The sequence below is a fragment of the Protopterus annectens genome, chromosome 4.part1 (assembly GCF_019279795.1).
Source record: "Protopterus annectens isolate FY-2018-M chromosome 4.part1, PAN1.0, whole genome shotgun sequence".
In the NCBI taxonomy this organism is placed as follows: Eukaryota; Metazoa; Chordata; order Ceratodontiformes; family Protopteridae; genus Protopterus; species Protopterus annectens.
Genome location: NC_056734.1, coordinates 381,118,139 through 381,145,311, shown reverse-complemented (window position 1 = coordinate 381,145,311; position 27,173 = coordinate 381,118,139). Strand labels below are relative to the sequence as shown.

Genomic DNA, 27,173 nt, shown 5'->3' with positions numbered 1-27,173 from the left:
TTCAGTGGTCAAACAATCTTTATTTTAGAAAAGGCAAATAAATTAAACAAAAATAAAAACAAATTCACCCTTAATATAACTTTGTAGAAAAAGAAAAACAAGTCACTTTATATTTACATCAACAGCATTCAGAACTCCAGTTATAAAAGCAAGTTGGTCAAACAGCATTATAAAAATATTGGCCCCAACATTAGTAACAGCTTTAAGCATAACACACAAATATTCATAGTCCATTATTTTGCACATTTAAATTATTATTTAAATAGCTTAACTTTCTTAGTGCAAAGGGGCAGTACACTTATATAAGTCATTATGGAATATGTGCAGTCTCCCAGAAGACAAAGAACAGAATGTTTCAGATGAACTTGGGCTCAGTTTTAAGTATGTCATCCATATAATTACTTCTTATTTATGCATGACTATGTATAAAAACAGGGCTTAATTTATTTGTCCTTGTTTTCCTTCTACTGGTGTCATAATCACATGTTTCAGAAATCCGAGTCATATGACACCACAGAGAATCATGGCTGGTAAAAGAAAGCAGGAAGTCAAGCAAGCTGATATGTTATCTGTATTCTGGTGTAAGGAAAGGAAATGACATTTTGATACATGTACCCTTAGCAGAAATGTAGTACAACATTGATCACATCTTTGTATTCTACTGTTTCCCAGCAAAGACCCTTTCCGTGTAACCGCCAAAGTACAGGCTAGTTATTTGCCTTTTTTGGGGGGAGAAATAGGAAACTAATAATGTTGCACTGGTAGCAGTGACCCATTAATTCCTGCTTTTGCGGAATGAAATAGTATTTTGTTTTGTAGTTGGGAGGAAAACTTCTGGAGATACTTGAAAGAGACGCTCACCCATTATCTGCTCCTACTCAAGTGCATAATGTCATGGTCCCACTCATCTTCCTGGACTCGTGTTCATCTTTTGTTTGTCTGACTAATATATGGTTTCCCTACTGCAAAAGTGTAAAAATGGAAACTAAATGTTCATAATTCTGCAAGGAATGAGTAATAATTCCTACCAAAGAGACAGGGGAATGGGGGAAGAGAAATCTGGGCAGAAGGTAATGGAGAGACAGTGAACAGGAGAGAATGAGAAAGTGGCTAGGGTGAGTCAGGCAGGAGAAACCCTTGCAACACCTTCTTGAATCTTTTCTTCTGTTATGAAAATATTAGCCTTCTACTACTTAAACATCTGCTATACTTTTAAATATACTGTTCTAGCAGGAGACAGGTGACAGTGCATCAGAATTCCTTCTCCGACCAGCCCAATCTACAACAATTAAGTTTTTTGGGAAACTTAGTCCTTTTTTCCCTTCTAAATGGTCCCATTGACCTAATTTTCCACTCAGACTTAAAGCAGTGGCACAGCATATGGTAACTTTTCAACACTGGTACACTAAAACTATATGATTCCTTTTGTTTTGAATCAAAGGTTGCCCTGGCTGGCACGGGGTGGGGGTGGGGTAGTTGAATGGTCACATGACTTTTACAGAGTTGCATAGGACAGGTACTACTGAGATTCAAACTCTGGTCTCCAGCCCACCATTTTCCCATTATTTTCTTCTCTTAAAAGTCACAGTATTTATCCTAAGGTTTGCAAATCAAGTCTGATACTAATGTAAGAAAATGGCACATGGAATATTAACTGTAATTTCTATGGTTTTGAAACTTAAAAAAAACACTGTACTAGTGGTTTAAATGGCTGGTGTTATGGGAGCAAGTTTGCCGCATCAGTAAGCTTGCTTTACAAAAAGTTATTTTTATTGTTTTAAGCCCATACCTTTCTTTCAAGGTTAAGGTAGTGAATAAACTGATTATGAATGGTAATCTACCTGCAGATGTTCAAGAATGCATTCAAAACATAGTAATGCTGACTTAACTGACATCTAGTGTGTTGTACATCTCATACCCTTATAAATGACATGCTCTGGATAGTCTGTAGAATCGGAATTATAAGAAATTAACACTGCAACGAGCTGCACTAGATGCTTAAAAAATTACATGGAGTGCAGCATAGAAAATGAGGAATGTCTCTGTATCTACTCATTCAATCCAACTTTGTTCTAACTATACTTGTTACAAGTTACAATTCATCAACATGGTACGTTCTAAGGTTAGAGCAGGATTACATTTAAGAAAGGTGCATTCCACAGTAGTTGCCAAGGTCCAAAGTTGAGAAAAAAAGAAACCATCACCTGAAAAAAAGATGAAAAGTGCATTTTTTTGATATTCTCAGCACATCATTTGTGGTAACCTTTAAGTAGTTAAACAAAAATGTAATGGGTTAGGATTATTCAGTTTGAAAAAGGCTGCATGCTGTCCACGTTTAGGCACCTGAGATACTAGGGCTGGGCACTTGAGCAATGACTCTGGGGAGACTAGATTCATAGGGATAGAATATTTAACTACAAACATTTCATATACCATGGAAAATGTTTCTGTTCTTTGCCCACATCACAGGAGCATGGCACACTTGCTTCAGCCATCATATTCTGGTCAGTTTGAGAGACTCCCATCTGAGTAGGTAACAGAAACCACATCCGTTGTGATACTTTCCACAATTGTGGACAGTGAGTGCAGATCTGATTGGTCTGAGGATTCTTCTTCCATCATGTGCTCTAAAAATAAAAAAAATAAATAAATAATCACTGGGGTTGTGACAACAAGGACCTTTTTCAGTGTATATATACAAGAACTCCTCCTTTAACAGTCTAGGAATTTCACGAACGAGATGCATGTGTTATGGCTAATGTACTCTCTTCATATGTGTTGTGAAACAATACCTGGTCAAAAAAGAAATGTCACTGCCTTTAGCTCCTCTGTGATTTCATCATTTCACTCTCGTCACTGTCTCATCACTCCTCAACACACGTCACTCTTGTACCGCAGAGCAATTTATAGCCATAACGAGGCGCTACAAGGTGTAATGCCATGTAAGATGTTCCTTTGTGGGGACCACATAAGGCCGCCCACTCCTCTCCAGTTGTGCCACAGATTGGTGGTCATGCTAATGTATTACACTGAAGTTCACATTGGTTGCTTATTTAAACACTTAGACGGTTAGGTAGGCTAATCCACAACTCTTTTAACTGCAGCCAAACCCACTGACATTTATAATGAAAATGAGCAATTTTTTCATAAGTAATACAAAATATTCACATTACTGCTTTGATCTACAGATTTAAAGGTGTTATTACATATGGAGAGTCAAAATCTGACAACTTTTAAGGACAATAATTTCAGGCAACCGTAGGACAATGAAGTCTGCAAATATGTTTTATAGCTGTTCTATAGTTCACTGAGAACGTACAGCAGAGCACAAAGCTTATTTATCCTTATGAATCAAGAGAATTAATGTGGATCACACCAACACTGAAACAATATAACTACATTACTTTAATATGCAGAAAGAATGGGAAGCATATTATTCCAAGCATAAGACGGCCTTCAAATGTTCATTTTGATGTAAACATGTCATATACCTCTGATTGCAGACAAACTTGCTTGTTTGAAACTTGCCAAATTGTATTGTTAGTATTATTTGGCTGAAAGCTGGAAATCAATACAAAAGATGGCTTTTATGTCTTCTGCTGACATGCTGTGATCTCTAAATTGATTGTATTATGTACAGGTTTAGCTATCCAGAATGATGGAATGACATCCCTCTCAATCTCCGAGCATTAAAAATCATAGCGCTGGATTTTAAAATCATAGTAGAGAGTCAGAAAGAGGAGGAATTGTTTTTCACAATAGCAACTCTCTACATACTCAACCCTATATAGCTAGTGATAGGGAATCTTTGTACAAGCTTACTTTATTTAATTGGGTATGTTCTCACAAGCAAGTTTGGCTTTATGAGGAACAAAAGTAAACCTAAGAGAAGCAAAGCTAAATCTGAGCTCAAAACCACATCACTTTGCATAAATCCTAGAGGTTGAGAAGTACGGGGGGGGGGGTCTGGTGGGTTTGCTATCCAGAAGTACATGTATTCCTTTGTCTACTTCGGTGAACGCCATTTTCTTTCTTTAAGGCAAAACATTCATGAACCTACTTTGACCAGGATGTGTCTCCTTTGCTTAATGCCATGTATTACCTGGGCTGGTCTCAAGGAGTTACAGTCCATTTACAAGGACAGTCCCAGAGAGAAAGCTGCAAAACCATTTTATACATGCAACATATTCAAAATGCACTATACAAGTGGTTATAAAGAGAGAGTGCTCATTCTTTCATGTGTGCATGCAACTGATGCTAAACAGAACAACATACCACCTCAAAGAGCCGATGAGCTACTAGTATGTTTACTTCTGTCCTCATTGCAATCTTTCCTTTATCTACCTTTCCCATGTGGCTGTCCTCCTTTCTAATGAAGTATACTGTGTCACTTCTTTCTTCTATGGTACATTAATGCTATTGATTATATTTTAAACATCTGTAAATTTGCTTATGCTTTTCTATTTATATTGCTACCAAGTTTACTTTTTTAAACTTATCTTACAATTTTTAATAGTCACTAAGGTTTGCTACCTCTATTTATTGTTATTTTTATTGTCCATCTTCTCCTGAACCAAGCCTAAAATTGGACCATATAGATCATTGCTGCAGCCCGGTAAACTGAAATAAATCTACAAGATGTGCCTGTCATGTTGAGTATAAGCCAATCAATAACCAGGGCTTTGAGTTTCTATAACACTGGCTTGCTGTTCCAGGGACATGATTATTCCAATATAATCGTCTGCAATCGGTACAAAAGTGCGTCAAATTTTTCTATGTTTATACAACTTTTTTATGGGACAATGCCCCCTCCCTCCATTCTGGATACAAAGGACTGTACTGTGTCCACCCCCAGCTCTAAACAGGGTTGCTGCCACCTATGTTTAAGTGAACTATCCCTGTTGTAACCATATAAAAAAGGGAGAAAACATCAACAAGAAAATGAGTATCTTTACATGATGGACCCTGTTTTCTCAAAACCTCACCAAGATGACTGATATAGACTGTATTTTATACAGCATATATCAGACAGATGTAGGTTAAAAAATAAATAAAAAAAGCTGAGTGAACAGATCCCATGATAAAAAGTACGCAGTCCTGGTGTACACATTGGTGCCAGGGATAGAAATAAACGGCCGGGTAGAATCCTCAAGACATGAAAGTATTCCTACAAAGGGGTTAGGCTAGGCCTGGGAGGAGCATGGCCTCCTTGTTGTAGAAGGAAGTAACAGCCCACAAAAACCAACAGGCCATAAAAGAGCCATAAAGAAAAGAGAGGACTATTAAGAACAGAGAAGCAATTATGTATTGTTGCTATTGAAGACCAGAATTTCCAGACAGAAGATATTCAGAAAGAGAGACATTAGAGGAAAGAAAAATACTTGCACAGAAATATTGTTAAAGCTTCAAATAAAAGTTGCATTCATTAATATAACAGATCAATGGAAAAACAACGTAGACAAAGAAACTATAAAAGTGTGAACATATTTATAAAAAAAGAGAAAGCAAAACTAATCAATATAAAAAGTAGGAACAACGATATTTAAAGAAAAATACAGGCTAAGGCACCCAGATATGGAAAATGTCACACTGTAAAAAAATAAGAAAACAACAGTGAAGTAGAAAAGAAGATTAGTAATGGAGAATTAAAAAAAGAAAGTGAAGTAATGGACCACCTGCAAAGTGAAACATTTAGTACAGGTAATCTCACAATATGGTGGAACAATGAGGCCCCAAATTATGGAGAAACAGGTGGTGCAGGAGCCATCTGATGACTTGTCACATGATGATGCTGGAACCTTTTGTAGGAAACTGGTGCAAAAGTTCAAAGCTGCACAGCGAGGGAAGGAGCAGGAAATGATGGCAACTCTGTTGCAGGCAAAGCTATGGAGTGATGGGCCAAGGAGTTTCCATATGAAGGAGCAGCAGATGACGGAGGACACATCTGAAGAGGATATGTCGCAGGAAGATGTTCTGGAACTTTCTGTAGAATGCCCACAGGAAATAAAGAATGTGCTCCCAGTGTAGAAGAAAATTATGTAAGGGAAGAGCTGCTTATTTTAATACAGACGGGTAGGCATATTAAGATAGATGAAGGAAATAAATAACTAAAGTAAATAAGACCCAAAATGTTAAAAGTTTGGTAAAAGAGATGAACACTGTAATCTGGACTTTTCAGAGAAATTCATAGGAATTACTGTGCAGCTAAAATTATCAGATAAATTCTTACCACAAAAACAGAGCAATAATGGAATAGAACAGAAGAAATAAAATGACATCATGGAAGTACTGGACAGAGAAAACTATAAAGCAATTAAGATACGTTTATCGTTAGAAGAATATAGAAGAGCAACCAGATCAACAAAAATGCTTAGATCCTGGTCGGATACTGTGTGTTGCTTTTACCGCATCTATTTTTCTAGTATAGACTATTACAACAAATAAACTAAAAATATCAATATAGGCAGAAAAGGTTAGAAGATATGCAGATAAGTATAAAATAGTAAGTAAGAAATTCATTGAAGTCCCAAAAAGTTTGAAAGCAAAAAAAACTAGAAACATCACAAAAAAAAAGATACATGTTGGAAAAATATGTATGAAGATCCTGTGAACATAACAACAATGCCAAGTGGATAGAAAATTTTAAATAAACAGCAAGGAGTTAAAATGCAGAGGATATGAAATAGGTCGAAGTAATGGCCAAAGAAATATAAACAAAATTAAGAAAATATCCTAAATGGAAAACCCCAGGCCTGTATGCAGTACGTAACTAAGAATTACGTATATGCTTATCCTGAATAGAATCCAACCTGGTTAACAGGAAAAACAATACTCTTCCTTAAGAGTGAACCTGCAAACCATCCTAAAAAAATACAAGCCAATAACTTGGCTTCTACCGATATACAAACTATATACTGGAAATGATGTAGACAGAGTTTATATACAGTTATTTTATTTGTCTGTCTACCTTTGTTTAGTGGAAAAGTTAAACTGGGATAAAACCTTTTTTCAGTGGAAGCATGGGGAGAAAACCTCCATGTATACATAAAACATAGTTACAAGATATTAGAAGGAATATAAAATATTGGTAAATGTACATGCATGATAGGAAAATATAGCAATAGAACAAAAGGATAATAAGTCACATGGAACAAAGGATAATCTGTTGCTAAATAAAATCATAATAGAAAAATCTTCCCCTTTTTAAATTCAAGTATAGCATGCATAGATTACAAAAAAGCATGTGACAACATTCCACATCCATGGATAAAGGAAAGCTTATAGATGTAGAAGATACAACCTGCACTGATCAATTACATTACAGCGACCATAAAACATTGGCAAAGTGCTTTGAGGTAAAGCCATGACAAAGGGCAAATTGTTATTTCAGGGATGAAAATTTAAAGAAGGATGGATATTCCTTGGTAATTCTTTGTCACTATTGCTGTTTTGTTTTCCCATAACACATTAAGTTGTTTACTTAACAGATTAGCCCATGGTTACAATTTGGCTCCCAGAAAGCCACCTTGTTTAAAGACTTCTTGTCCACTTTTTGTGGATGACTTCAACTGTATAGGTTGACAGATGAGGAGATGAAAGCACAACTGCAAAAGGTTAAAACGATCTCCAATAAGAATGTCATTTGGTCTTGATAAATGTGTAAAAGTAACATTTAAAATCAGAAAAGCTGCAGGACCAATAAAATATTGATCTGGGACAGGAATGCGATATAAAGGAACTTGAACAGGAGGGAATGTATAACTATTTGTAAATAGAAGTATCAGTAACAAAACATGAACAAAAGTGAATAGAGATCAGTGAGGAGTACTTCAGAAGACTAAAGCTAATACTGAAAACAGCCTTGACATTGAAGAATAAAATCCAAATTATACACTACTTTGCTCTTTCTGTTCTTACAGTTTTGAGGGGACTGAATCTCCCCAAAGGTACTGGTTCATTTGGACAAGAAAAGAAAAAATGCTTCACTATCAAATGATACATAAAAATCAGTATATACTAAGATTATATATTCCTCTGTCTAGAGATAATACGGGTCTCATCAAAACGGATTACATGCATAGATCTGCAGCCATAGGGCTACATACATATTTGCTGACCTTATCAGATGCTAACAGTGAAAGTTTTAAAACATAAGAGAAAGTCTAAGATGATCTTTCTGTTTAGTTTAACAGAAATATTTGATCAAACTGGAACTGAAATCAAACCAGAAGTAGATAAAAATCAGACAGCAACTGAATGTGCCAAAAAGCAAGAGAGCATAAAGAAGAGGATCAGATGAGGAGAAAATGTGGAAAAAGCATAAATATTCTGACAAGTGCAGTGATTTCCTGGAGCAACCTCATGTTGATAAGGATTTGACGCAGAAATGATTAAGGAGAGGGGAGTTGAAACCAAAGTCTGAAAAGTTAAAAATGGCAGCCCAGAATAGTGAACTATGGCTATGTTGGTTAAAAAAGTCCATTAAAATGTGGTAGAAACAGACAAATTTAGGTTCTGTAACAAAGAAATGAAAATAGTCACACATCCTGTTGCTGGGTGTGATACACTCATGGCAGAGGGCTTGTATACTGAAAGGTACAATAGTGTGGCAAGGCATTGTGCAAACACTACAATATTAAAGTAGTTCAGAAGCATTGGAAATGAGCCACAAAGCATTATAGAGAATGATGAAGTTTATATCATATGGGTTAACCCATTAACAAAAATTCAAAAGATAAATGCGAGGAAACCAGATATAGTAGCCCAGGAAAAAAAGTAGTACTGATCATTGAAATTTCTATACCCAGTGATTATAGTGTCTTGCATACAGAGAGAGAGAGACAACGTCATGAACTATTAGGATTTGTAGGTAAAAATGACAGTAATGTAGAAGAAAGATGTCCAGACAGTTCCAATACTAGAAGGAGCAATGGGTCTCAACCAAGCATTTACTGTTGTATTTAGATATGCTATCAATTCATGCAACTCTGTATAAATTGCAGGAGTCAATTTTGGGCCACACTACAGGTGCTGCAAAAAGCACTTTTAGCTAACAATGATTGAAGTACTACTAATCTTATGAATTTTAATCATCTCCTGACATAGGAATGGGGTTGATTCCTATCATGGTATTAGAAACCCAAAAGACTTGGAGAAATTCAACTGAGTAACCATATTCAAATCTCAATGAAATTTGTCCAGTCAACTGAATAGTATACTTTGTCCAGGGTTTTTAACAAGTTCATTTTCCAGCTATGATTCCCACACTATGAATAATTCCTGCTCAAAACGAGAGGAAGTATGATTAGGAAGAGTCTTTGAGGATAGGTTTACAAGACCAGTTATAGAAACCATGTTCAATTGTTCAAGGAAACAGCGTCTAGGGCTTTTATCATTTATTACTAGTCTAATTATGGCAGCAGTTGGGGTACAAAAGCAGGAAAGTATGCATCAGTTTGTAAAAGTTTCTGCTAAGTTAAGGGGCAAGATCACAACTAGGTAGTTGATGTTTTTTAGGCAGAGTCGATTTGATGGACATTCCAATGTAACAAACATATCTGTCCCTGAATCGATTCACATTAAGACACTCTTCTCTAAAAAACACAGGTTCTGAGGTGTGTAATAGGCTAATGACCATAAGGGCCTTTTTAAGCCTAGCCATGTATCCCAAATATCTGACAAGCCTGGTACCCCTGTTAAGTGAAACAGGAGCCTGGGAGATGAACCATTTACAGGCTATCTGTGTCTGTTAGAGACATAGGTGCCAAACCAGGTATGAATTTCCTGTTCCCCATCCAATTGTCCAAGTTGTTCTTGAATTGGTTAGGGAGGAACTCTGCTTCACATGGATGGGGAGCCTGTTCCAGAGAAGGGGCAGTCTCAGGGATACAAACCCATCTCTCCAGTAGGTCCAACTTATATCACAGGCATGGTTTAAGTCTTTAGAAATGGGTAAATCTGGTGCTGTTTGTTTTGCGGATATACAGGAGGTTCATCAGGGTGGGTTCACACAACGTGTTGTATGGCAGGCATAGATTTTCCCTCAACAGCCTGCAGGAGACACAGTATAGGGATAGGGCCTTCAGGTGGTCTACACAAGACATGTTACTTATGCCCTGTATTCTTTTAGTGAAGAAAATCTGTGGACATTCCAATTGTTGGATGTGCCTGGTGGGGTACACATCAAAGAGGGCATTGTACCCAATGATAGGTCTGATGAATGTTGAAAAAAGTGGAACAATGACCTCCTTGGATCTATATGCCACACCTTTGTTTATAAGTTGTACAACATAGAATGATTTCCTCAGTACTCTAGACATGTGATGGTCAAAGGCTAGATTACTGACTGTGTGTGTCATCAAGTCCACGACTACTGGGTCAGCTCTAAGGGATATTTTGTCAACATGATAGTTACCAGGTATGGATGGCTTTCCAAAGGTTACTATTATGCATTTCTTGGCATTTAGTTTTAGTCCATGGCTCTGACACCAGTTATTTGTCTCTGTCAGCCCTTTTCTGGAGAACATTTGTGCCGGTGGGGGATTCTATGATTGCTCCTAAGTTGCAATCTGCAAATATAGTCAGCCAGAGACTACTGACATTGGCCTTAACATCAGGGAAGCAAATGCCAAAAAAGAGTGGTTCTAGGGCCAATCCCTAAGGGACTCAGCTTGTGATTGGCCTCTTTGTAGAGGTGGACTCCCCAATGCTAAGGGGTGAACTCCTGGGTACTGTCTGTGAGCCAGCTGGCTAACACCAAGTAACAAAGGTTTATACCTGCCCTCCTGAGCTTGTCAACAATGTCTGAGGAGGGTATTGTGTAAAAATGCCTTACAGATCCAAGTATGCAGTGTGAACACTATTACCCTCATCCATTGCCTTGGTGACCTTCTCAAAGAAGCTCACCTGGCTGATTAGGCATGACCTGACCTTGATGAAACCAAATTGGGTTGAGCCCAGTATATGGAGGTTTACTATGTCATTAGTGGTCATTTCCATGGTGATTCTTTCCATGGCTTTGCATGTAAGACTATTGAGACTTACGTGGTTTTAGTTTCCAAGGTCTGTAGATGGCCCACCTTTGTGCACAAGGATGACTGTTGCTGTTCTCCATGAGCACAAAGCGTGTTTGGAGGCTACAGTTAAATAACAATTCCAGAGGCCATAATAAATCATGTTTCATGCTATTTAGAAGGTATCCTAGGATATTGTCTGGGCCCAATGATGCATTGTACTTGGCCCTAGAATGAGCAGTATGGACTTGTTCCCTAGTAATAGCAGGGGGGTTTACATAAGATGGTATTTCATGGGAATAGCTTGAGTGGGAGAGAATGGTAAAGCTGGAGTTGAATTTGTTGGCCAGTAGGTTTGCTATACAGCCTATTGATGTTGATTCCACCAAGTAAGCTGCTTTTGGTTGAGTTCTGTACTTCTTCCTCTAAGCAGCTATTAATATGCTTGTATAGGGTTTTTGTGAACAGTTCTGCATAAGCAGCAGTGTTGTTAGGGTTTATGGGGGCTTGAATTTTTTCCAGGTTATCACCTAATAGAAGGAAGTTCACCTTAGAGTAGTTCCTGAATATTCCAGGGTTGGCTTGGGTTCCAGGTTTTATTTTTACTTCAAAGACGACCATTTTGTGGTCTGACCCTACCAAAGAAAACATTACACTAGGGGGTGTGCAGCACTATACCCATATTAGTGAGAACCAGATCCAGTCTGTTTGCACCTCTGGTTGATTTATTGACAATCTTGTCAAGGAATTTTATGCTTAAAAATCCAAGAATCTGTGTGCCTGTATGTTTGGTGTCATACATGATTCCCATGTAATAGTGTAGTAATTAAAGTCACCCATGAATATAGTATTCGGTTGAAGGGTGAGTGTTTACAGTAAGTTTAAATACATGTTATGGGTTTCCTAGGTCAAGGAGGGGGCTCAGGTGCATTGTCCTGTTTGACCAAATGTAAGGTATATTTCTCATGTAAATCAAGACACCTCCACATTTACTCCCTGTCTGTCCAGTAGCTGGTCTAAACGTGTGAAAGGCATTCCGACTTAAAGGCAGCTATGGTGGATTCTCCATATTTGTCAATGAACATATTGCCCCCATGCAGAATCCTAGGGACCCACATACTGAACTACAGATCACTCTAGCTAGGATTATTAGACAACAGCTTGTTTCACATTCGTTGCCCCATGCTGACCACACAAGATTCTAAATGGATCTTAATATTAGCGAAAACTCCATTATTTTGGATGACTTTAGCTATCCTTAATTACAGGCATAGTTTTCCCAGTTTATTGTAGGATATGCCCAAAAAATTCCTAGGCTTAATAAGCAAAACTTCTCTTGAAAAGTTGATAGAGTTGCTGGAGGACTAACTTTGACCCGATTCTTAAAAACACTACATCAACCTCTTGCAATGTGACTATGGTATACCCTTCCCCAGTGAAGTATGACTGCAAACATTTAAACTTCTTTAAACTTCCAAAAGCCCCTACAGCAAACCCCACTAAATTTAAGAAGTACAAATGCATCATCCTCAGGCTATGCTAGGAGATATAAAAATTCACTTCCGACTTCACCACCCCTAACCATGAAATTGCAGTAAGCTTCATTAATGAGTATACGTGAGTATGCTTCAAGATGTCAGAGTACAACGGGGAGCTGATGTCACATCTAATCACTACCTTGTGGTTGTGTTAATGAAAACAAAACTCAAGAACCAAAAGAAAAAGCTAGTAATCTCCTCAATTTAAGATAGTAATCTCCTCAATTTAACACAAACATGTTGACGTCACCTGACGTGCAAACCACATACAACATCAAGGTTGAAAAACAATTCTCTGCCTTACAGAGTATAGATGATGACATTGAACAGCAATGGGAACAGTTCAAGACAATCATCAAAGAGAGCACAGAAGCAACAATTGGGTATAAGAGAGGCAAAAGAAAAGCGTTGATAACAGTTGAAACTTGGAAAGCCTTTGATTCACGACGTGATTGCAAATGAAGACGAGAGCAGGCATATCAAACTGGCCAGTTATTAGACGCTTTGATTGGAGAATATAAACAGAAAGATAAAGTGGTCAAAAAGATGTGCAAAAATGACAAAAGGTTATGTGTTAAGAAACTGACAACAGAGGTAGAAACAGTGGCAGTGGTTGGAAATTCCAGTGTATTATATCGTGTTGCCAAAGAACTTATGGAAGAGAATAAACAGAGGCCACCTGTTAAATAAGCAAATAAAAAAATTGCAAAAATACAAGTGGAACAATTAAAGAGATGGCAAGAACATTTGGAATCTGTCCTAAACTGCCCCACACCAGATGATCTGCATGACTTCGGCAATGACGGCCATGTGTCAACAATGATTCTGGATGTGAACTTGGCAGACTTTAGTGAGAATGAAGTAAAGGAAGCCATATCCAAATTAAAGAATGGAAAAGCTCCTGGAACAGACCAGATACAATCAGATTTGCTAAAGTATGCTACTTCTTCAGTGGCATCATATGTCTCTTGAACAACATATGGACTCAAGAACAGGCACCCAATGAGTGGAAAAATGTCATCATAATCCCTTTACCAAAAAAAGGGAGTTCTTGGAGACTGCACAAATTGGCGTGGAATCACATTGTTGTCAGTCCCAGGCAAAGTTTTCACCAGTGTATTATTGAATAGACTGAAAGGAGCAGTTGATGGGAAACTCATCAAGGAACAGGCTGGGTTTGGATTAGGTCGATCCTGCACTGACCAAATATTTTCACCAAGACAAATTATAGAAACAGCAACAGCGTGGAAGAAACCAGTCTTTGTAAACTTTGTGGACTTCAAAAAACCTCTGACTGTACACATAGACCATCACTATGGTACATCTTGGCAGAATATGGGATTCTTCCAAAATTCATTATTTATTTATTTATTTGACATTTGTTGATTGGGAATGTCTGTCTGAGTTTGTGCCCTTTTTCAGCAGAGGCCTGGGGTGAAAAGCTCCGCAAAGTATTACATACACCATAAAAATGTTTACAAACAGTGCAGTATATATGAGATAATATAAACATGCATTACAATGCTTGGATTCTCACTTGTAGCATGAGAGTTTAAAAGGTGCTATTTACAAAAAAAGGCAATAAAACAATATGTTAGTTATTCATATATCTCCGGTACATAAGGAATTCACCATTTAGAGGGGGAGTAATGACAATTAACTCAGAGTTTAAGATAAGAGTACAGAAAGTACTGTATATCAAATCTTAGTTCTTACAGGCAACAGCATGTACATCAGTAATTAGAAGCAGAGGGGAAGTTGATAGAGAGAGCAGGTGATAGAAAATGGTAAAGTGTCAAGAGAAAAAAAAAAGGGTGGCTATGGGTAAAAGAGGGAAAATTAGAGATTTTTTTGTTTAATTTATAAATAAGAGAGGAGAGCAGTAGTAGTTAGAAGCAAGTGAAATCTGAGAAAGGGGAGTAAACAAAGTGTGAAAAGAAGGGAGGGAGGTAAATATGAGTAGTGGAGAAATTTAGTGAAAAAAGGTATTGGGAGTTAGAGTTCTAGGGCTAAACTTATGTATGAATTGAGGGGGGGCTGTATGCAAAGGGGGTCAGGGGATTAAGTTCATGGTGGTTGTGTACAGGAGGAAGTCCACGTCTTTGTAAAGTGGACGTTTATAGCAATTTTAAATGGGTGGGGCATTGTGATAGATCTGATTGTTAAATGTAGCTTATTCCAGTGTATAGAGGGAAGATAGTTGTATAGGGTTTTACCAATTGATTTTTTTAGGTTTGTAGATGTCAAGGAGGTTTTGACTGGTACTTCTAAGTTTTCTAGTTGGGAGGTAATAATTTAAGGTGTTGGAAATGTTAGGGCAAAAGGAGGGTTTGTAGAAGACGGAGTGGCTAATATTAAGTTGATAGAAAAGAAGTTGACTGGGGAACTCAAGCCAGTTAAGTGTTTTCAAAGCCAGACAGTGAAGGGATTTAGGCAGAGTTGTTGTTGTGTCTTTCGGCTTTTCCCAGTTAGGGGTCGCCACAGTGGAACTCTGGTCTGCTAATGATTAGCAGTAGATTTTTACATGCCGAGTTGCAGGCCCTGATGCACAACCTTCAACGAAGGTACGCCCATTCACGCAAGTCTCCACACAGAAGACGCTCTAACTGAGAATCGAACAGGACAACGTCTTACTGTGAGGCAACAATGCTACTGCAGCAGACAGAGTGTTGGCAGCAAATCTAACTATGTTGTGATATGTATTTTCCACCTTATTCAGTGGTGTTGCCTGTAGGTTAGTGAGGATTTAGGAGCCATAGAAGAGACAAGGTAGGAGATAAGCAAGAGGGAGTAACTGTCTGGTCTCTGGTACGAGATATCTTTTATTACGGTATAGTAAGCCAAGTTTTTGCTAAGTATTTTTGATACAGTAATTTATATGAAGGTTGAACCTTAGTTTATCATCAATTATGAACCCTAGTAGTTTGGTATGGGATTCAACATTGATGGTGTTGTTGTTTAACGAAGTTATAGTGAAGGCTGAGGTGTTATGAGAGTGTGATTTAGACATAAATAGAAGTAGTTTAGTTTTCTTAGCATTGAGTATTAGCTGGTTATTGGTTAGCCAGGTCTTAATATTTGTTTGCTGGGTTTTGGAAAGCATGTCTGAGAAATAATCAGAGGAGGTGATGACTGTAGAATCATCTGCATACTGGATGAGAGTTGAGTTGAGGCAGGATTTATTAAGATTGTTAGTAAAAATGTTGAATAGAAGAGGTCCTAAGATGGAGCCTTGGGGCACACCTGTGGTGACTGGCAGAGGAGGGGACAATATAGAAAGCCATCTAACAGATTGTTGTCTATTGGACATGTAGCTACTGAACCAAGAGACAGTGGATGGGGACATATTAAGTTATGTTAGTTTAGAAATGAGCAAAGGATGAGACACAGTACTGAATGCCTTGGATAAGTCTAGGAATAGGTAAGAGACTAGTTTGTTATTGTCTCTGGATTGTGCAACTGAATTGGTAAAAGAGATGAGAGCTTTGGAAGTACTATGGTTCGGTCAAAAAACATGCCGAGTGGGTGTTAAAAAGGTTTTCTAGTAATAGGTGGTGTAAAAATTTTGCATAGATGCATTTTTCCATGATTTTTGAGAGACTGCACTCTAAGAATCTGTATCAAGACAAAAAGTGCACTTTTTGGTTGAATAATGAGTACAATGACTGGTTTGCAGTGGTCACTGGTGTACAACAGGGATGTATAGTTATTATTCACAGTAGTTATTGATTGGATCATGCAGAAAGCATTACATGGAAACTCAGTGGGACTGGAATGGGGCAATGACTGCAAGCTATGAGATTTGGACTTTGCTGATGACATCGGTCTTATTGATACAGCATGGAGTGGAATGCAGGCAATGACCACATCATTGGAGAAACATGGTAGGGAAAGTAGGCTTCAAAATGAATCTTGACAAATGTAAAGTGTTGGTCAGTGAAGCATGGAATGACAAAGACTTAACAGCTGCAGGATCAATATTAGATACGACCGAGAACATCTGCTACCTGGGCAGTTTCATCTCTCATACAGGTAACTTCTAGAAGGAAGCTCAGGTTAGACTTAGAAAAGCAAGTGCACCATTCAATAGACTATCCAAAATCTGGAGATCAAAAAACATTGCACCATCCACAAAGGTGAAGCTATACCAAGCACTGGTGCTGTCTGCACTCTTATGTGGCACTGAGCTCTGGCCAATCACAACATCAGCCATGAGAAAACTTGAGGCTGCTCATCATAAATGGTTAAGATGCATTCTGGGAATATTGTAGAAGGACAAAGTATATAATCAGAGTGTTAGAGAAAGAACGCAATGGGAACTTGAAAATACTTTTATGGAGAGAAGACTACATTGGTTTGGTCATGTTAACTGCATGGAAACTGGCAGGATTCCTATACAATCTCTCAACTGGGAACTAGGTGCATACAAGAGAAGATCAGGCAGATGTTGACAAAACTGGAAAGGAGTTGTAACCAAAGACCTCCATCGTCTGAATATCACTTGGGAGGAAGCTAGAGAAGCAGCAGCTGATAGGACACAGTGGAGTCAACTTGTGGCGCAATGCATCATCAATGCGGGGTAAACCAAAGACTGAAGATGCCCATTTAAAAATGCATAGAGCAGGCAGTTCCTACCAGGAACAAAAGACTTCCAGCATAAACTTTATAACAAAAGAAAAACTCCTTAAAAATTAAACAGATCCAAAACCCCTCTAATGAAGACAAATATCAATGGCATTACAATTGAAAAAAAATGCTATCAGGTCCACTAAAGGAGCCCTTAAACTTAGGCTGGCCTGTAATGTCAAAGATAATTTTAAATTCTTCTTTAGCCATGTTAGAAAGCTAAAACAATATTCTGCATTACCCTGTACTTATTCATAATAACGCACCCCATTTGGATCTAATATACAGTGCCGACATCCTTGTAAACAAATTTAGTATCAACTTATAAGAGTTTGAGCAAAGCCCTGAAATACCTGAATTCTTTACTCTCCTATTGTATCTAAAGATAATTTACTCAAAGTGCTAACCAAAACCAGTACTTACTCCTTGCGGCCTAACAATATACCTGGTTGCATAATAGTATTAAAGACAACCTTGCAGATCCACTCCTTAAGCTATTTAACTTTAGCTATTAGTTTTGTCCTTGAGCAGCAAGCTACAGTCATAATGACTGTCCATAAGGTTGTTGTCACAAACAACCCAGGTAGTTACACCCATCAGTCTTACAAGCCTGATATGCAAAGCCATGGAACATAACTGACCTCAAAGTGTGATATCAAGATTATTAAACTTTTCCCCCAACAGTCTGACTTTGTGAAAAGTAATGTCTGTTAAATTCAGTAAACTTCTTTGAAAGGCTTACCAGGACTGTAGACTGTGCCTATGAGGATCACACAGCATATGCTTTCCTGGCCAAGTCCTTCACTAGAGAAGTGTTTGGCTCATTTGTCATCGGATCCACTCCCCAGTCTGACACTCCTTAACACTAAGATGAGGAGCAAAATAAAAGGTCCATTCTAAGAATTGGCACACTCTTCCCTTCTACCCTAAGGAGGGACACAAGGTTTTAATCCTACACCCTCACGCTCAGCACGAGAGGAAAAAAATGAATTTGCATCCCCTAGAGCCTTGCAACGGGTGTGTATCTCCACATTCTCCATGCTATTATGTTATGTTATACAAGCTAAACAATTTAAAAATCAGTCCATACGTGTTATGATGGATAGCAACCTGGCTGAAAGACAGAGCCCTCACAGTGTGAGTTGCATGTGCCTTATCATGAAGTATGAAAGTGACCAGCAGTGTCTCTCAGGGCTTGGTACTGGTTCTCTCCTTTTTGGCTTTGCTTATCAAATCTCCAAGTATAGTGCCCAGACCTCCTGCTAACAAAGTTTGCAGATGACTAAACTGTGGTCTATTAAGTCACCCTTTATCATACTTTCTAGACAGCACTATAAAATGAAAATGTAGTCAGGGACTAAGTGCCATGGGTTGATAATTACTGCAAGATGCTTGAGAGAAGGAATTATCAGTAAATCCTTTTATTTAGCATAGCTAATTGTCAAAGGAATATCCTGGTGTAAAGATGTAATCACACCCTTATACTCACCCTTGATCAGACCAATTATTCAGTAAGTGCCCCTTCAGGATAATTTCCGTAAACATATTAATTAGGACATAAAAAGGTTCTTAAAAAAAAAAATCACATGCCCAAAGCCCCTCAATCATCAGGAAAGGCTGGACACTCTGTCCCTTCTGATTGTGTAACTTATGCAAATCTTATTGGTAGAGCTAGTTATTGTTGAGGTCCAGCGGAGTTGGCTACCTGGATTAAATTAAGTGTGCAAATGGATGATGAAAGATTTAAACTCAGGCTCATCTGCATCTAACAATACTGGAGTTTTTACTGTGAGGTCTTGTATTCCCACAGCCAATCAGAATGTGCATATTAAAGGATAGTGCTATAATAGTCAAACGAGCACTGCTGGATGAAACGACCTATGGGTAGTACTCTGACCAAATACTATTTTTCTTCTTAATTTGTTTTCTCATCAGGAAACACTGAAATAAGACAGTAAAAAGTAAACAGTAATGAACGCTTCTGCTGAAATCTGTTAACTTGGAAAACATCAGGATGAATTCAAACTGTTTGCATTATAATTTTATGCGACAAGCAGTGGTGTGTTCTCAAATACTGTGCTGTAACAAAAAAAAAATGTTCATAATGTCATGAGGGTCATATGGCCTTACCTGCAGGATTGCTGTTGAAGTTGGCTGCACTGCTCCATTCTGGACTGCAGGAAGCACTCTTGGAGCCATTCTCTGAGGAAACTATCTGCAACGACAATACAAGAGGGCCATAGTCAGTTACTTATGTATGGGAAGTGTAAACTTCAGGCATTTAACAACTGATGCATATAGTAGCAAATAGCTCTGCATATCTGAAACAAACAAGTGAAGAATGAAAGCAAATTCAGGTGTGTAGTTGTTGTTGTGTCTTTCGTTTTTTCCCGGTTAGGGGTCGCCACAGCGGAACTCCGGTCTGCTAATGATTGGCAATAGATTTTTACGTGCCGAGTTGCCGGCCCTGACGCACAACCATCAACGAAGGTACGCCCATCCACGCATGTCTCCACACAGAAGACACTCTAGCTGAGAATCGAACGGGACGTCTTACTGTGAGGCGACAACGCTACCGCAGCACCACCACTTCCATTTAATTTTGCTACAGTGTGTAGAAATGTTAACCAGTATAAGGAATTATGCACTGATTAATGGCTGTACAGTGTCTGAAAGACTTAAGTAGCAGCTGTTCCCTGTTGTTAGGCTGTCACAGCAATGTGGATTAGTTTACAATCTTTTCTGCTTTTTGTTGCAGGAGTTGAGTTTGTGGGCAGAGGTATATGCCTAGACAAGTTCTATTAACAAGATTCATTTTCCTGCAAAAAGCAATAGGTTTGATATTGCATTACAAATGCTGCCCTGAATACTACCTTTCTTGTGAGTTAAAAAAGTGCTTTGACTCTGGAATAAGTTGAGAATTTGCAATACTGTTTATGTCAGACATATTTAGAATTAAGCAATTAGACAACTTGAATGATATTCAAGGACGTGCAATTTGAAATTATGCGTTCTAGGTTGGTAATAGAGAGCAAATATGTTTATGTGCTTAAGAAATGGGAAGTGATTTTGACAACCCTCTATACCACACAAACTTTTGCAGAGTGCACACTTTCACTTGTGGTCTTATGGTCTGAATAATCATAACAGCATAATTTAGTTAACCAGAGTTAGACATTTTTCTGCATATTTTGTAACACACAGAACCTAATTTTTGCAAAGTCAGTTAAGTTCTCCTAGCAACCAACTGATGTATATAAAACAATTTTAAGAGTTCAAGATTCATTTTCTACATCTGATTTATCCAGATCAAGGATGTTAGGGACTGAACCCATTTCTTCAAGCAAATGGCACAAGACAGGATCTAACCCTAGCTGGGATATGAGAAAAGGTCAGTTTAATATTACTAGTCCACTATTTGGCATGGGGTTGGATTTTTTGGTGGGGGGGGGGTGGCATTTAAAGTTCACAGCAATATAGGGAGAACAAAGACTCCCAACAGAGAGCATCCAAGATGAGAACTGCATCAGGGAACCAACTGCTGTGAGGCAATAAAATACCATCATGATTAAATTAACTGCATTCAATTTAGTTTCACATTATGAACTTGTATGAAGCTGCTACAGACAATCTTTCTGAAAAAAGGAGAAATAAAGCTGTCATCTGATCTACCCTTTTCACAAACTCCCCATTAAAACTTTGCTGCCATACACCTTACCTCATAATTGAAAGCGACACTACAAACTCTCATTTCATGGCAGAGTGCTATGTTTATCATTAGACCAGGATGTGCTAATAATTGTTCCATCTTATTCTGGTGCCTTAGGAACAGGGATCATTTTTTTTTCTGTTTTCAGTCCAGCCTTTCTTCATTAGAAGCATCCCACCACACGGAATAGTAATTTCAAGACAGCGGAGATTTTTACTTTCCACACAACGTGCTTGATGGTTAGTAGTTTGCAATGTGGAGGAGGCTGGCTGAGTGATGAGTTCTGATTCTGTGCATGTGAAATGTTGCCTTTTTTGTTTTACTTCGGCCAAGAAGGGACTGATGGACAGGCAGGGAGGACAATCTTCCATTGTGTTCTCCATCATAGGATTAAAGGTCTTCTGGGAGGGGGCCATCATTTAGACAGATCAGGGGTGGTTTATGATTTCTGTATGCAGCTATAACATCTCCTTCTGCACTCAACATAGTGCAAGGCAGGGAATGAGAACTGGTCTGTCCAGGAAAGACATCCCATCACTTTTGCAAGGGTCATTACCTTAAAGCAGTCCTGTCCCTCCATCCAAGGCAGAGTGGGTTGTTTCCATGGTCACTATCATCTAGCCTGTGCATTCCCAAGTGCACACCACCCTCCACAGCCCCTCCCCCCTCACAGAAGTAAATGAGCCATGTATCTTCACTCCTACCTCTTACTGCCCACCTTTTCCAGAGCTATGACTGCTGTATCTTCACTCCTATCCCTCACTGCCCACCTCTTCCAGAGCTATGACTGCTGATCAGACCCTGGTCACCTGTATCAGTCAGAGCTGCATTCTTCTGCAACACAGCCAGGCAATGCTGATTAACCAGAAATCCAAATGAGGTGTCTTTTTACACATTTTACTAAAACTCATTACTGTGGGTGTAGAATCAGGCTTTAACTTTCAGAGGTGAAGGAGATGTAGTTGTACAGATTCTGAGCTGCTGTCATAGCAACCATATCACTGGATGTCCACACACTGATTTGCAGTTGTTACTGTAAACTATTGTTGCTGCTTCACTGCACAGTTGTTACATGAATGCAAGAGCATGTAATATTAGGTTGTACTGATATCAGCATACCAAAGCTGAGGCCTGAACTGAAGTAGGACTCTGCATATTTATGTCATTAATTCCAGAGTACGAGGCCCAAAGAGAAAAGAAGTGGTCATGTCCATAAGCATTTATAAACATTCTGGATTATGCTGCCCTTTTCTGCTCACTGTTTTGGCTACATTTATCCACACTGCTTACTGCTGCCTTCCTGTATGGCACATTTATGTGCACATACGGAAACTAAGGCTCATTCTGTGTAAGGCTACACTTAGCACCCTATACTACATTCACACACAAGATGCACAGAGTCGCTGTGTGTGGTGTTTCAAGAATTATTGCAGTGTATCCCAAGGAGCTGTGGCGTTGCTGTGCTATAGTGTGCAGGTTGGGGCATATTAAGCATACTTTACCAGTTTCTCAGGTCCTTGTGAACTGCTGGCTGCAGACCACACCTATTGGTGCCTAATGTAGGATGCATAGTGCTATACTGGTGTGCATGCTACTGATGGGATGACTATCTCACACCAAAGGATTGGTCAGTCTAATTTCATCACAATTGGCACATTGTCGTTATTCTATGTTCCATTCCAGCTATATCGCAATATGCTAGAGTCATTTTAATACTGACTTTGAGTGCACCCTTGAAAACCTGGTGAACTACAGGTCAGCAGTCCTGAAGGTAACCCCTTATTAGGAACTGATGCAGTAAAGGAAGATTATGAATCCAAAATCCAATACTTGGGAGCTAGCAACCTTACAAAGACACCCATCTGACAGACATATACACCTCTGTGATGGACTAAAAGACAAACATGTGAGTGGGTGTGTTTAAACACAAACACAATTTTAGGGACATACCTTTGTCTTTAAACACACAGGTATGGCCCTAAAATTGGGTAGATGTTTAACAGATGCACACAGATTTGACCAAAATGATTCCATAATTTTTACTCTTGCATACACACAGATCTGGCCATCTTTTACACACACATACCTTTCCTGTGAATTCAGCACTATTACACATACAGCCCTCTCAAAGTTATACAAAAGGCAAATCTGTTAAGGATCTCTCATGCACACAATGATGCAAACATATTTAGCTGTAATCATACAACAGCAAATTTAGCTTTCACTTAAGAGTAAAAAATAAACTTCAGAAAAACTGTGTATGACCGTACACATTCAGTCTGAAGCAGACAACGGTAGTCATTTTAACAACTGAGATTTTAGTTTCTAAGAAGGTTTTAAGGCTAAGGTGCTACTTGTGTAAAACAAAAGACTGGTTGTTTTATCCACACAAGGTTTATTGTTTTTGCGAAGTATAATTCATGGACACATTGATGTATAATCTCTTGTTTGTACAGAGGCATGCATACAGACTTGGTTAACATACACACTCGCGTACCTCTTCCCATGAGAAAAAGCAGTCTTGCCCACACATTTCTGTACCATGTCTGAAAATGCTGCACAGGCAGCTCTGTGATGGCCCTCAGACTTTTATATAAACGTATACAAGTGTATTTGCTATGGATCCAACCACCTCACCAAAACGCATTTTAACACAAACCTTTCCCATGGAGACCTGCCATAATAACAAGTAACCAAACTATGGAACAGAGTCTTTCCTGGAAAGAGAAAATCACAACTATTTTTGGTAATTTCATTCATATTTTGCTAATACTTGTAAACTGCCACTTTACTGCTACAGAGCATCTTTTAATTTTATTTAGGAGGATAGTATTGTGGTTTGTAATTACTGTGTAAATGTTTAATTTTCCTCAGTCCCTAATGTGGTTTGGCCTTTACCTTACAAGGTCTACAAAACTAGATATCTTACAACCAAAAATGTCTACAAAGTCAGACAAAGATCTGACAAAGACACCTGAGACGTTAGAAAAGACCTGCTGATTAACGTGGTTATTTAGAGTCTTATTTTTTTTCTGAGTCCTTAGTGGTGATATAATTTGCAGGTTACTATTAAACTCATGGGAATGATTTTCTGTATTCATTCATAATGCTAAGTTTTTTGAATATCTGAAGGAAATGATTAAACATTACATATGAGTTCTACATACCTGTGACATGTTATAAAACATTCATTACGGTTTAAGAGCTGAAATCTTCAAGAAATGGTGAGAACAATAGTACGAATTCTATCCTGTGCTTACCATAATGACTTCTGGTTAGGCTGATTAGAAAGAAGTCAGGGACTCTAAACACCTTAGCGTGTAGCTGTTGGCAAATTATTCTTTTGAAGGTATATTTTTATTTTTTTCCCCAAAGATGAATGTGTGTAGGGAAGGGGATGGACATGGGGACATAATAATTGTTCCAGAAAGTAGCTAATTTGATCTGTGTGCTGGTATTTTTAGCTGGGATACTATACTCTATGGCAGTTTTCACAAACAACATACAGCCAAAAACTCCAGAATATGGTTATTTAATTTTTGGGTCATTTCTAAATTATTCTGCAACTCAAGATCTGTCTGTGCTGATTGGTAAAAAGAAACTTACAGTCCTCTGGCACTGCTGGGAAGCAGTATGCTATACAATATGGTAACTTTAATGATAATACAAAAAATAGTAGCTAATTTGGGGAATACGATTCTTGCAATTAAATGCATCCCTTCCAGGAAAATAATAAATAGCTTCTAAAGAAAAACATTCAGAGCAGTAGCCATCTCATCTGATTTTAGAAACCTATTAATATCTTGCACTCTGCAATGGAGAACTTAAGGTCAAGAGCAAGAAGTTCTGTTCTAAGTCAGAATTTCATTTGCATGGTCATATTCACAGTTCATCTTTTCTTCTGAGAACTAGGTGAGACATTGTGTACTGGTAGCTTTAAGGCTGCGTTTATCAAACCAGTTCAGGTATCCCCCCCCCCTCTCTAAGAGGACACAGTACATGCTAGAATTAATCACATGTGAGCTCATCTGCTGTTTATGTATCCAAGTAAGCTCACAATATCCATCAATAACAAAGGTTGAACTTTCCACATCAGTCAGAGAATTGTAAGTTTAAATCCAGCTATCATTTGCATTAGAAATTTTAGTTAACAAGGAAAATATCATTGTCACTGCTAACTCCATGTACTGCCAGTTTTTCTAAACTGCTTTTTCTGTTATTCTGTTTCACTGGTTCTGTCCGTATTACATACTGCTAACAAAAAGTAGCAAACAATACATACGTACTAACATACTTTGGGAAACTGCAGCATGGTCCATTATATATAGGAAGAGTGTAATATATTTCTCTGCAAATATTTCTGTAGTATTTAGAAAAATATGATGAGAGAGTATGCATATGCAGGTAGTGTATAGAGTCTGCTGTATTTAGAACAGTGCAAACTATTATTTACCTGAGCCATTTTCCAGTTAGAACATGTGAAAATGAAATATACAGCTTGGGGGGTAGCTGGATAATTTCAGTTATCTGCAGAAATCCATAATCAGCACATCAAGTAATTTAAAGCAAGGTATCTTCTGGACAGCATTACAAGTGCCATGCACTTTCACTCTCTTGAACAAACTTTAATAAAACTTGCAGTCCAGGTACCCCACTTTAAGCATCCTGGGAATCAGTAACTATTACCCACCTCATCAGCCACATATGCTTAACTTCATCTCCTCCAGTTTAGTAAGAGGTATTCATAACTACAACCGTACACAGACTATAGGAAAGTCAAATCAGAAATGTCTGCCACAAGAACCAAACCCTATTGTACATAAACCACTGCTAGTTACTAACCTGAACTAGTCTTCTGGCTTTGGTAAGCCTCAGGATTGTTATGTAAACTGATGAACTTGTCACATTTGCAAGCACTCGCATTTGTTTTTGTTGAGGCAACATTTAAATAAAAAAGTGCTATGCACGATAACAAAGTCATAAGACAACATTCAGGTCCACACTTCAGTAAAGCATTCCATCATATAAAGGAATAAACGGTATCAGAATGTGCATTCTTTTCTGCTTCACCACTCTATACTGAATGTTTTTACAAGGGGAAAACTGTTTAAAAATAGCAATAGTAAAACAGAAAAATAATAAAAGCATTCATAATTTTATGTGAGCTTGTTTAATTTACGATTTATCAAACATACATGTAATGCTTCACACACAGTGCAACAACTTAATTTGTATACCGTTTCTTCATACGCCCACTTTTTATTTTCACACAGTGCCTGTATTTATCAGTTTGTTTTTGTTAGTGGAAAGAGAAGCTGTTAAAGTCATCTTTGGAGCTATGGCCACTCAATATCTGATAAACCATGTCAGTCACTCCATTGTCTGCGTAAAGTAAGTAGCTGTGTGCACATGTAAGCATTTTCTTGGGGGGGGAACAGTGCTGTACACATTCCTCACTTACCACTGGCTGCGTGCTTGTGCTCCGGTAGGGCAGGTCTCTTGGTTCCCTCTCTTGCTGGTTTAAGCTATTGAGTAGCGATTGTAACCTCTCAATGTACTGGATGGCACTGCGAAGAATTTCCACCTTTGGCAGCCTCTGATTAGGGTTCATCAGTGTACTTCTTTTAAGTGCTTCAAAGGCTTCATTCACCTTCTTCAGTCTCCTCTTTTCCCTCAGGGTAGCAGCCCGCCTTCTGTCTAAGGATACAGATTTGCGTTTACAAACTTTACATGCCCATGGTAAGCACTGACCTGGGCAGTGTTCTTGTGGGGAAATGCCTGAAACAGGTGAAAGCTTTTCCTCAACTCCCAAACCAGGCAGTGCCCTAACATCTGAGCACAGACCTATCCCACTGCGGTCCTGATAGGCATTCTGCTCAAAAGTTTGTAACCTGGTTGGGAAGTAATTCTCACTGTCATAAAACCTCTGATCAGGAAAGAAATAAGAACTAGTCTCAAATAGTTCCATAACTAATGGAAGCTGCACAGATACTGTGGATGTGTGGACACCAGCTGCTGAACTCTGTTGCTCTGGACACACCAACTGCTTGGTGGCATTTAAACCTTCTGACTGGCATTAAATCACAGAGATAAATATAGAAGCCTTAAAAGAAACCTGATCTCACTTTTAGCTGTCGCCTCATATCAAAACTTTACATCTGATTTCATGTTATTTTCCCCTGGGGACTGTGATAAAAAGAGCTACAGTCCAGGAAAGAGACTGAATTTGTAAACTCACTTCAGTATGCCTAAAATGTAGCCTCTGAAATTAGAGTGCTTTTAAAGTTT

At 38.4% G+C, this 27,173-nt stretch overlaps 1 protein-coding gene across 1 annotated transcript; it reads right to left on the bottom strand.

Moving 5' to 3' along the window:
* Positions 1 to 26,917, bottom strand: MYOG (myogenin). Its single transcript, XM_044070201.1, has 3 exons — positions 26,347 to 26,917; positions 19,307 to 19,391; positions 1 to 2,627 (listed from the first exon to the last, which is right to left on the bottom strand). Exons 1-3 carry the CDS (start codon positions 26,851 to 26,853, stop codon positions 2,506 to 2,508), a joined length of 714 nt encoding a protein of 237 aa, XP_043926136.1. The 5' UTR covers positions 26,854 to 26,917; the 3' UTR covers positions 1 to 2,505.
* Positions 26,918 to 27,173: the final 256 nt, after the last annotated feature.